This window comes from Macrotis lagotis, chromosome 1 (genome assembly GCF_037893015.1).
Source record: "Macrotis lagotis isolate mMagLag1 chromosome 1, bilby.v1.9.chrom.fasta, whole genome shotgun sequence".
Lineage (NCBI taxonomy): Eukaryota > Metazoa > Chordata > Mammalia > Peramelemorphia > Peramelidae > Macrotis > Macrotis lagotis.
The window spans coordinates 424,773,602-424,786,935 of record NC_133658.1 but is presented as its reverse complement, the minus strand read 5'-3'; the positions used below and the strand labels follow the sequence as shown (position 1 = coordinate 424,786,935).

At 32.5% G+C, this 13,334-nt stretch overlaps 1 protein-coding gene across 11 annotated transcripts in view; it reads right to left on the bottom strand.

The window, feature by feature from the left end:
• EML1 (EMAP like 1) overlaps positions 1-13,334 on the bottom strand; it is a 311,896-nt gene that overhangs the window by 71,628 nt on the left and 226,934 nt on the right. For all 11 annotated transcript variants that reach the window (XM_074213065.1, XM_074213063.1, XM_074213064.1 and 8 more), the window contains 3 exons: positions 5,713-5,823; positions 4,945-5,040; positions 2,683-2,817 (listed from right to left, as the gene is read on the bottom strand). In XM_074213065.1, coding sequence (XP_074069166.1) covers positions 2,683-2,817; positions 4,945-5,040; positions 5,713-5,823 — 342 coding nt within the window. The remainder of the gene's footprint in view (positions 1-2,682; positions 2,818-4,944; positions 5,041-5,712; positions 5,824-13,334) is intronic.

Genomic DNA, 13,334 nt, shown 5'->3' with positions numbered 1-13,334 from the left:
CTAGAAGGTAACAATATTCCAACTTGATGACAAAAGATAGGTAAATTGAGAAAGAGGAAACTGATTCCTGTGAAGGTGCTGAATTGTTTTTCTAATTGAACCTGAGATACTGGAATACAAAAACAAACTCTTATTTAACTTTATTTTTAAATTGGACAATACCAAACTCTATGATGTGCACTTATAATTTACCTACAATATAATTTATAACCTGATATTCTTCACAATGTGGTAGTTTCTCTATTATAATTAACCAAGTGAAGGTGACTTTTCTGTATAGGAGAGAAACTGAAGGGAATCAGCCTAAAAATCTGACTATGCATTTCTTTTTAACTCTTTAAAAAAGTGGAGGCAGAGGAGAGACTAGCATTGAAAGCAAGGAATTATCCCCCTTAGGATTTTTGTACAAAGGTCCCCAGACCACTTTCCACACTGTACCTGTTCTCTACTTTTTTCCTTCTTTAACATTCATGGACCTTTAGTAGCTAGTGATTACATCAGAGACATTCCATGCTTTGCCTCAGTCGTTTTCATTCTATTTTTTTCAATCTTTTCAATCTTTTACTCTATTTTGCTTTCCTCCTTACTAGCCCTTTCTCCCTCAAAGAAATAAGTTTCTAGAATACTTCTAATTAGTGTCTTTCTAGGACATCCCAACAACTGGCAGTCATGTAAACCAGTAGTGTCAAAAAATTAAGTAAAAATGGCTGCATATACATTTTGAAAACTACAAGCTACCAGTATGTATGCTGTATTGTATTTTTATTTATTTTGTTAAACATTTCTCAATCACATTCTACTTCTGAGGAAAAGCCACCCATGAGTTTGACACTTCTGATTTAAACTTAAACATCACTGGAATATATTGGGAAATGAGTATGAGTTAAAAGACCCCAATTCTAAAGTATTGTTATTACATAAAAACCAAACAATTGGCCAAGTGATACCACTGAAAGCTACTGCTTAAAATAAAAACACAGAAATGAGAAAATCTTTAAGATGATAATTGACTTATATTCAAGGTTTTTTTGAAAGTGTCATTATTTAACACTTGGTTTGTACTAATTTTTGCCCATAATTTTTGTTTTATTTTTCTCAATTCAGTTAAGCAATTGTTTTTAAAGCACCTAATATACAATAAGTATTCTACCAGGAAGAGAAACACAGTATTGCCCTTAAAGCAAATGTACACAGAGAAGTATGATAAATGGTAAAGAGAAGGGGCAGAGAAGAGATCTAAATAATGTGATCTAAAAAAATCTGAAAAGGGGAAATGCCTTTTGACAGAAAGGGATGGTATGGGGGGAGGGTCACAGAGGAAGAGATACACCTAACTGAACCTTAAAGGAAGAAAAGTATTTCAACAGGTGATAATTAAAGATTATATTTCAAAGCATGAAAAGATTCATAAGAGAATTTATTGTCATGAAATTTTACAGGGCCTCTTACTTAATAAATTAGTGTAATCACCTACAATAAATCATTCTCCTAGGCCTCTGGTCCTCGCTGCCCCACAGCGAGGGGTTCAAAATCACTTCCTTTTCTTCACTAGTAATCATATTACCTGTACACAGAAAAGCAAGTTAGAACTTCCCTTTCTTCAAAACCAAGTGTGTAGGACTAATGAAAATCTTAAATCTATTATTAAAAAAAGGTCAAATGATTGATTCTTGAGGGTCAGAATTGACTATTGGCTTAGCACAGATACACTCAAACAGTCAACCTAAGTACTTGCTATTTGTGATAAAAGTGAAAGTGTCTCCACTTTACCACAGTCTACATGAGGGAAGCAAGGAAAGTAGAGTGGGAGCCCTCTCTCTCTCTCTCTCTCTCTCTCTCTCTCTCTCTCTCTGTGTGTGTGTATGCACACTTATATGTACATTCATCCTTGTGACTTGGGGGAGGTGGGATCAGGACAGTCTTTGGGTGGAAGGTGCTCTAAGCTGAGCTTGAAGGAAAGCAGAGCATCTGGGAGGGAGAGGGAAAGGAGGCCAGTTAGTAGAGAGGCATGGAAAGGAGGATGGAATATCCTGTGGGAGGAATAAATGGGAAGGAGGAATAACCTCCACACCTCCAGTTGGAGGGCAGAATTTGTGTAGGGCAGTAATATGTGCAACATCTCAAAAAGATAGGAGAGAGTTTTCAACACCAAATAATGAAGGGTCTATTTGATGCCAGAAGGCACAGGTTGGGTTTACTAGATGGGGGGGGCAGGGGGGAAGGGGACATGGATACAATTCTGCTTTAGGAAAATCAATCTGCCTACTATTTGGATTATATAGAGTGAGACTCGAGGCAGAGAACAGAGCAGGTGAGAGCACCTGGATGAGGGCACGGGGAGGGATGGTTCGGGTGAGTGCCTATGGGACATGTTGTGATAACAGAAAGGCTAAGATCTGACAACTGATCAGACATGTGAGAGCCAGGAAGAGAGGGCGATGCCAAGGCTGCGAGCCCAAGGGACGCTAATGACAGCAACAGGTAAGTTCAGAAGAAAAGTGGTTTTGAGAAAAAGAGATTGAGTTCTGATTTGGAGATGCAGTGTTTGAACATGTGGAATTTGATAGGAAAGGTAGAAAAGCTAGATGCTTCTGTATAAATTAAATATAGCAACTGTGATTTTAATTACTTTCTTCATCACATTTCATTTTATTAAAAGAAAAAAATGTAATTTAACCTTACCTCAAATAATCCTTGTTTTTTAATAAGGGAATTTCCTTCTAATGTCCAAAAGTAAAGATGTGATTTTCCACATGTAACAATAATATTGGTGTCCGTAGGGTGGAAATCAGCAGCAAAAACAGCTTCATTAGAACACTTTAAGAAAAATGTAAAAATTAATGCATCATATTAAATATTAAACATAAAAAAGTAAATTTGAGTTATAAATGTGATTAGTGGTATATTTTCCCTGATATTGTCTTGATACATATTGATATGTATATCATATAATACATATATCATAAGTTATCAGAATAATACACATGGTACAGTGGAAAAACCATACTAGATTTGGAGCAGTGAACCTTATTTCAAATCCTATCTCTCCCTGACTACCTGTGTGCAATATAGCTAAGACTTTTTACTTCTCTAGCCTTAGTTCTGCGGTGCTGGATTAGATCATATCTGAGATCCTTACTAATTCTATAGCCAGGATTCTATGAAACAATAATAATAAAAAATATTTTTCAGTTAAAATAGGGAACTCAAAATGTATTCTAAGAAAGAAGTGTTCCTTATTTAACTTTTTTAAAGTTCATTTAAAATTTTTCTTTAGGTCCTTGGGTAAGAATGATTCAGTTTAAGTTTCAGATGAACTTTTGATCTGTATCAGTAGCAGGATGTTCTAGAGTATTTTCTCAGTAATGAAATCACAAGTCTAGAACACACTTTTTCTCCACAAAGAGCAAATTATAGCTCACATTTACATATTACATTGAGATTTATAAAGCACTTCCCTCTTAACACAACTGTGAAGTAGTTAGCATAAATATTATCTCAATTTCACAGGAGAGATAATGACATCTAGAGATTAAATGATTTGCCCACAAGTATATGAATGATCTTCTAGTAAGTGACCAAGCAAGGATTTGGAACCACATCTCATTCTAAATTTAGAACCCATCTGTCTACATTATGTGTTGATCCATAAGGAATGTAAATGATTAATTCCCTTTCTCCACACTGAAAGAAGAGTTTTCTACATAAAATATTTGCTATAGCTAAAAAGCTTAGAATACATTATCAAAGGCAACAAACTTTTCTTTCATTATCAAAAATACTCCAAATAGCAAATTTTATATTGAATAAGTATTAGAAATAACTGTTTGTATTTTCAACTATTTATATATCCATTTAGATGTTAGATATTTAGATATCTTAAAACTATATAACTATTTAGTTATTTTGAATATTCTCTTTGCCCCTACCCCCTATATTGCTAGTGGAAAAAAATGCTGCTCATCTGAAACATTTTAAAAGAATTTTTATTTTTGTATGTTCATGCAACTATTTTTAAAATGTTGCTTAATTTTTCTTTAATAATCTCTTTCTAAAATATTTCCACATTCCTCAAACCTAATTTTTGAGGGTAAAAGGGGAATAAGAAAGGAAAAGGTTATTCAAGAGCAAATTTACTAGCAAGACAATTTTTAAAAATCACATTGTTCCCTCATATTGAAGCAGTACTCACAAAATGAAAAACATTATCAGTTATTAGGAATTTTATGTTTATCCAGGAATTTGGAAGTTTAACAATATAAATGTAGGATAGGGCAAACCCCAATTCTTGTTCTCACATAGTTTATAATTAAATTGAAAAAATAAAATATGCAGATGTTAAGTACCAGAGAACAATATAATGTACACACAATTAAGGAAAAGATTGCATAGAATTGCATAGAATAATTTATTAATTTTTTATTATAGTAGTTCAAAAGAAATAAATGAAACTTTAAAAAAATCATTGTTTCATTAGGAACAATTTTATTGAGATATATATGAATAGAATGGTATGAATCAGTTTAATATAGAGGACAGTTATGATCTTTCAACAAAGAACATGGCTAAGTATATATCTTGCATGCTGTATTCAAGAGAAAGACAAAACAGGCATTTCCAGATATTGAAGAACTTTTATGCATTCTATTTTTTTTAGCTATTTTCCTAGGTAGATACAAATAGAATAGAAAGGAGAAATTCTCAGGCACACTGTTAAGGAAAATTAGTGACTGAATCTAGAGGAGAAGAAGGCAATGAAAATGACTCCTAGATGGCTCATCTGATTTGACTGGAAGAATAAATAGGTTAATATATGAAACAGAATTGTTAAGCAGGAATTTATGTCTAATGGAAAACAGATCTGACAAGTTGACACCAAGGATGAGGAATAATATCCTAGTCCAAACAAAAATATAGGAATGAATGAATGATTTGGGACAAAACCTTGACATCTGCCAATTTTTCTTCTTTCTGCCAATCCCACACGGAAAGCACATGGTCATTGGAGTCATCTACTGTACAAAGATTACTTCCTCCATTCTGAAAAACAAAGTTAATCACAGGAAAAGTTCAAATAAACATAAAATTGGTTAAATGTTTTCCTTTCAATAAAGTTTCCAATCCTAAAATTATAATTAATTTTGAGAATATTGAGCATGCAAATAAAATGAAGTTTTATGTCATAGGAAATGTGCTAAAATATTCATAATAGATCATATTTTGACTTTTATGACAAGTTAGTCTTGGAGGAAGAATGTAGCTTACATTTGGCCCAATATGGCATTCACATTAAGGTGTTGGTAGGGAAAATTAGGATGCTGAGGGTATAGAAGGGAAAAAGAGAAGAGCCAAAAATGAAGCACTCTTTCTGTTTTAAATGACTGAAAAAGGATAATTCTGATTTCCAGTGCCTAAAGGAAGATGGATTTCAATTCATATTAGCAGTCTTCCTTAAAAAGTAATATCTGTATTTACATTTACTCATAAATGTTAATTTTATAGAATATAGTTACATCTATAGTATAGAATATACTATAGTGTAGAGAATAGTATAGCATACTGTAATATTATACTTTAGTATGAACAGATTAGTATAAAATAACAGAATACATACAATTATATTTCAATCTATAATATATTTAAGAATACAAAGATTTAAGTATATATTATATTGTTAAATGTCAAATCAATTTCAAGTACCTATATACTCACAGATTTAGAGAAAGCAATACAGGTGACTGCCCGGTCAAAAAAACCCATTCCAATGACATGTAGTGTATTCAATGTAACAGAATCCCAGATGCGTACATGTGGTGGTAGTTGCTATTAAAACAAAAATGTAGAGATGTCAATTTATCTATATTTTTTTCTTAAAGCTGAAGGAATTAAAAAGACTGAGCAATAATGTCGACCATGATAAAGTGGTCTGTGGATTAAGATATTATAAATCTGTCTTTTGAATACGTGACAAATGAAACACATTATTTTTTGAGTCAATCACCAAAAATGGTTTATTTACTATCAAGTAAAAGATTATGTGATATAATTTATAATTTATGAATTTTACCTCCAAAATCTGATGATCCTATGATGCTATTTTTAAAATTTACTCTGCCTATTTTTGCTGACTTCTAGAATTTAGGGACATAAATTGCTTTGTACATATAGGCTGTAAAATTAATGTGTACATATATGCTGTAAATATGATGTATATTATATTTTCTTAATAAGTATAGTGAAATTCATCACTACCATTCCCAAGCATGTTTATGAAACACATAAATTCCTGAGTCCTTCAAAGCAAATCATTATTATTAAAATTCTGATTATTATTGGAACTAAACCAGTAAACTATTTTCCAATTTAAATGCATTAGCATCTTTGTGAAATAGGAGTAAATGTGGTTTTAGAAAGGTTATGCCAGAGGAAACAAATTTTACCAGGTCTTAAGTTTGTCCTTCATTTTTGTAGAAGACCACAACATTAGGGAAGTGATGCCAAGACAAGCAAATGAATTGGATTCGAGTGGATTGTACTAAGTCATTAGCTTCACTTTCTCCTCAGAACTATCTGGGTTTAATGGTCATATTAATTGTCTCACATCCAGTGCCAATCAAGGTTAAGTGACTTGCCCAAGGTCGCACAGCTAGTATGAGTCAATTGTCTCAGGTGGGAATCGAAATATTGTCCTCCTTAGAGTACCATCCTACTCTATCCACTGCACCATCTAGCTGCCCCTAGGAAGACTCTAAGTATGCTTTGGATTTCAAATTGTATCAGTCACTTGAGGATCAATCTATTAAAATACAAGGTCTTACCACTAAAGTCTGGCCCTGGATATGCATGAAACTATTTACTAAGATATGGAAGGTTTATTTTTGTTGGTAGAAGGTAGACTCATATAAATTAATCTCTAAGTTAGATATCTCTAAGTTAGATCTTCCAGGTCTAACTTTTATGATTCCATGATCTGATGACATTATAGGAATTTGATTTCTATCATACATGTTATTTGAAATGCAAACCATCAAGGAACAACAGAAGCAATATTTTTGGTTTTTATTTTAATTTATTAAATTATTTTTTCAAATATTCACTGGAAAAAATTCTGTTTTTATAAAGATTTCAAAATTGAGTTCAATTTGAGAATGTTAATGACTAATGGAAAAAGGTAAGAGCTATTCAACTCTTATTTTGTTTTTTTTTCTGCTTGGAAAAATCTTTGGATTGAAAAAACAAAAATGACTGAGGAAGATGAAGTCAAAATGGAGGATTAGAGTAGCATTCCTGTCAAACTCTCCCAACATTCCCAACTTCAATATGTAGGCTGCAAAAACAGAAATCTTAAGAATTTTATCTGAAATAGTATTTGATAATACATTTCAAGAACTGCAGACAGCTATATAGTTATCAAGTGACATTAGCTCTAATTCTTTTCAGATTAATTTTTAAATTAAAATCTATTGATTTTATTAGAGCTAGTATAAGTTGTATTGAAGAGGAGAGAAAAATCAATAATTTTTTTTTTACTTTGAGGAAATCTATGATATCATTGCTGTAGATACTTCCTTTAACTATGCTGATTACAATCAAGTCATACTATCTCATCCTGTGCTCCTCTTATCCATGATCTCACATAAATCTTTTATAAGACTCCCGACATCCTGGGGAATCTTACTCTAGATATCTTGCTATTATACAGATACTAATGTAGTATGTGGGCTCTCCACCAATGATTCCTCTTCCTTGCTGTACAAGTGATATGATATCTTAATATATTTCAGACTTGGTTAGACCACATCTGGAATACTGTGCTCAGTTCCAGACACTATATATTAGGAAAAACAAAAACAAGATGGGGAGAAACTAGATTAGGACATCTAGAATGGTGAAAGGCTTGAGGTCAGGCCATATGAGGATTTATTAAAGGAACTAAGGTTATCTAGGGTATAGAAGAGAAGACTTGGTGGGAGGGCAAGATAACTGTCTTCTAGTATATGAAGACCTATCATGTTTTGAATTCTCCATCCTTTTCAATAATGCTATGATCTGGTATAGATCATCACTCACAAAAGCCTGAATAATCCTTTCTCAGATCTTTGTCAATGATGCCTCTGACTTGAGTAGATATTTCACAAAAAATTGTATAAAAAGAACAACATTTGGACTTATCATTATTATCATTGCTTTTTTTTTTGGCAAAAATGTCTAAGATTCTCCATCATGCTATTTATATTTCCTTTATTTACCTGGAGAATAGATCCTGCAATACTCCCCAAATTGTGTCACTTCCAGCATCAACCTCCTTTATGTATAATTGACCTAATACAGCTATTCATCTCATCTCTGTTCACTTCATTTCTGTTTTTTTATATAGCACATCTGGGACTATCATGTTAGGGCTGAAATTTGGTGGCTTCACTATCAATGATAGAGAAAAAAAGTTTGTTATAAAAATAAACAGATATCTTCCACTTTTCATGTTTGTTTTCCTCTTTCCAATTTTATCCTGAAATGCCCCCAGAATGACTTCAGTGTCTTGTCAGATATTTTTAAAATTTTTCCCTTCCAGTGCATCTTACTTTATGAAGTAATATTTTTTTACAATATTCTGCCATAGTATTCAAAGATTTTTTTACAAATAAATTTATATCCTCAACCAGGTTGCCCTTAACTACAAAGTTTATGTTTGATCATTAGGATCAAGTATTTGTTAAATGAGGTGGGTTTTAGACTTTTTGTATACTTACTATAGCAATTTATTTTAAATTGGGAAAACTTTCATATGACAAAACAGTCTATTATACTGATGTTCAGTTGAGTGATTTGCCATTTTATTTTATTTTATTTGCAAGATTATAGACTTAAATAACTTGCCCAAGGTCACATAGCTAAGTAAGTATTAAGTGTCTAAGACTGGATTTGCACTCAGGTCTCCTTGACTCCAGGATTGGTGCTCTATCCACTGTGCCACCTAACTGCCCTGTGATTTGCCATTTTGAAAGATTTTATCTTTAAATAAATTTTATTCATCTACTTTTGTTTTCATATAACCAGTATTTTCCATTGAATTCTTCTTACCTCTTCCCAGAGAAGCTTCCCTTATAAAAAAGGAGAGGATGAAAGGAAATAGAAAGTATACCAACAATAAAACAGCTAAACAGAATGTTTCAAAATTATAATTCTAATCAACATATAAAAAATTCATTATGATTTTGAAATACTTAGTTTAACTGTTTTGTTATTGTTGCAGTTTCCAGTTACTGTGTTTATTATATTCTGGTTCTTTACTTCATCTCTACCTATATTTATCCTGCTTACTGTTTGTTACAATCCATGAATATTCCATTACATTTATGTACCATGGTTTTATTTTTTATCCATTTCCCAATTGATGGGGATCTACTTTATTTCTAGTTATTAGTACAAAAAGTTTATATATATATGTATATATATAAATGTGTGCATATATACAGGTATGTATGTATGCATGTTTATATTTATACACAGTCTATATATATGTCTTTCTTCACTAGTAGAAACTGTGCATCAAAGGTTATACACTTTTTACTCATTTTCTCTGAGCAACTATGAATTACTTTCAGAATGACTAGATCAATTGATAACTCCAACAAAAATACCTTGTGTACCAATGTGCCCAGAACTCACAACAAATGACTATTCTAATCTTTTAGCAGCTTTCCAGTGTGCTAATTGCTAGGTAAAACGTCAAGATTATGTTGTGTTACATTTCTTATTGTTAGCCATCTGGAGCATTCTTTCATATAAATGCTAATAGTTTGCGATTTTTCTTTTGCCAACTATTTGTTCATATCCTTTTGACCACTTACCTATTAAGGAAAAGCTTTTGTGCTTTTATATTTGCTGGTTGTCTGTATATCTCGGATTGTTGTTGTTATTGTTCAGTCGTGTCTGACTCTTCATGACCCCAATATGGCGTTTTCCTGGCAGATACTGGAGTGGTTTGCCATTTTTTTCTCCAATGGATTAGGGCAATCAAAAGTTGAAAGACTTGCCAAGTGTCACACAGCTAGTGAGTGTCTAAGTGGTCAGGACTTCTGACTCCAGGCCCAGCACTCTATTCCTTGAGCCATCTAGCTAAGCAGGCCCTTATCAAAGATAATTTTGCAAAGTTTTGGTCCCGCCCATCATCAGAGATTCTTTTTATTTTTGTTGTATTAAGTTGTTCAGGTAAACAAATTATTTTATCTTTAGTAACTGTTTATATCCCTTGTTTGGATGAGAATTCATCCTTTTTACATATCTATGAAAAGTATTTGATATTCTCTTATAATTTTTGATAATATGATCTTTTAATGGTTGGATCACACATTTCTTTTGATTTTTTTTTTTTTTTTGCAAGGCAATGGGGTTAAGTGGCTTGTCCAAGGCCATACAGCTAGGTAATTATTAAGTGTCTGAGGCAGAATTTGAACTCAGGTACTCCTGATTCCAGGGCTGGTGCTCTATCCACTGCACCACCTAGCTGCCCCTTTGAATTTTTGTAGAATATGGGATAAGATACTGTCTGATGCCTAATTTCTGCAATTAATTTACAGTTTTTCTCAGAAGTTTTTGTCAAACAGGGAGTTTGCTTCCAGGTAATTTGTGTTTTAAATGTAATAAACATTATTTGTTGAGTTCTATTTCTGATCTCCTCCCAAACCTTAGCTACTAATACCATGTACTCTGTATTTATTTTTTGTCTTCATACATATATATGTATTTATATATGTATATATGTGTATATTTTTATATGCGTATACATAGATGATTGTATGTTGCCAGTTTCTTGAAGGCAAGGATAATATTCATTTTCTTTGTATCCCTAATCATTAGCAAAGTGCCTGGCACATAAGCAATTAAAGATTTATTCATTGGCTAACTAGTTTAACTTTTTTTACTTTGTTTTTAGTGAGAATGACTAATTTATCAATTTTGTTAAGTCTTTTTATAAAAACAAAAAACACCCCAGATTTTAGTTATAACAGTTCTAAATAGTTTTTTGGGTCTAGTCTTTACTCTTCCCAGCTTTCAAAATTTCATCTTCTGTACTTAACTGAGTTTATTTGTGAGTTTTCTCACTTTTAAAAAAATATATAACCAGCTAATTAATCCTTTTAATTTATCAATGTAGGTTTTTAAATTAATAGATTAATTCCTGAGTTTAATTCCAGAAATATTATGTTGTCTCATCATTATAATTATCTTTCATGTAATTGTTTTTATGATTTGTTCTTTGATATACTTATTATTTAAATTTTCATTTTTTTTAGTCTCTGTTCTTATCTCTTAAGGATACGTTTAATATTTCTTCTTTTCACATTTTCTTGCAATTTCTTTGTGCCCTATCTATTTTTGGGTCATTAAGTGCCAATAAATATGTATTCTTTAGTTGTCCCATCTAGAAAATAACAAAAAAACTTTTTAGTTCTATATGCTTCAACAATAGTTTTTCACCTCTATCTTATTCATTTTTAAATCTAAATTTTGCATCTAAAAGAGTCTAGTTCTGGGAATGAAATATTAATGTCTTCTACATTATCTCTAACTTCTTGCAGTTTGCAAATTTGTAATTTGGTTAATTTTTCTTTTTTTTTTTTAGTGTTTTTTTTTTTTTTTGCAAGGCAATGGGGTTAAGTGGTTTGCCCAAGGCCGCACAGCTAGGTAATTATTAAGTGTGTGAGGCCGCATTTGAACTCAGGTACTCTTGACTCCAGGGCCGGTGCTCTATCCACTGTGTCACCTAGCTGCCCCTGGTTAATTTTTCTTTATGAATTTGGATGGTATGTCATTCGGAATATGTAAGTTTTATATTGATATTGATTCATTGTCTATTGTTCTTTTAAATATAATGCAACTTTCTTCTTTATACCCATTAATGTCATGAATTTGATTTTTCTCTGAGTTCAACTTCTGCTGTTTAAAAAATCTTTAGATGAATTGTAAATTTTGTTCTAGCATCTCATTTTGATCCTATGTATGTCTTTGTTATTTATTTATTTATTTATGGTTGTTGCAAGACAATGGGCTTAAGTGACTTGGCCAAGGTCACACAGCTAAGGTTTTTATTAAAAGTCTGAGGCTGGATTTGAACTCAGGTCTTCCTGACTCCAGGGCCAGTCCTGTAGTGCTCCATCCACTGTGCCACCTAGCAGCTCTTTTATATAATTTTATTGTTAATCACTTTATTTCATTTTACTGGACTGTCTAATCCATTAATAATTTAAACTATAAGAGTAAGATTTATGCTTTCCTTCATTTGTATCTTTATTACTGCTTTCTTTTAAATTATCTTACTTCTTTTAAGTCAGTTTTTTGTCCCTATGATTCATTTTGCTTGTGGCAATCCTGGATTGCAGGATATTCCTCCCCTCCACCCCATTTGTTAGGTTACTCTTTCATTTTGGGATTCAATGTCAATTATTAATTTTCTTCCTTATTTGGTAATTTATTTTATGCCCTCTTTTCCCTAAATAGTTCCCTTCTCCTATCCTTCTCTTTAACTTCTAATTTTCTACTTTGTTGTCTTCACTAATTCTCTTCCTTTTCTATTCTGAACTTTTAGTCCCTTATTTATGATTTATATATTTATTTTATCTTTAATTTTTTTACACTCCTAATGTAGTTAAAGGATACATGTATATGATTTGTGCTCCTTCCAACAAATTTCTGTTACTGCCTTTATAGGTTTTGCCTCATTGTCCTTTTGTTCCGCTATTGTGCCTCACTCTTGGAAATATCAATTCATGAAGGAAATAATGTGGATATAGGCAGTACTCCATGGTGGAAATTATCTTTTACCAAATCCTCTAGTTCTGTACTACTGTGCCCTTGCCATAATCAGTCCTCTTTCCCAATGACCATGCTGGGTCATTTCTGGGCCTAGGACCTCTGTGTGCCCGTTGTTTTTAGGAGTTCCAAAATCCTTTTTTCTAAGCCAATATGTTATGCAGGGAGATAACAACACACTCTGAAAGAAGGTGGTGTCCCTATACAACCCACAGATTAAATTAATTGTAAGGTCTCCATTTCCCATTGAAGACAAAAAACTCTTCCCCATGAGGGTACTTGCCCTTTTATGGGAACCCCTTCCCTCCCTTGAGACATCCCTCTTATATTCCCCCAGCTTCAATCCTTCCCTTCTGCTACTCCTATCATTCTCCTGCAACTCTTTCTTATGAATGGATGGGGGTTATTAGCCCTTTCCTTCTCACTCAGATTCTCCTCATGCCCTCTCTCCCCATTTATGCATTCTGATTTCATTTCCCATTTTCATTTCTCCGTGGATAAGACTCTATGCCTCAAGGAAA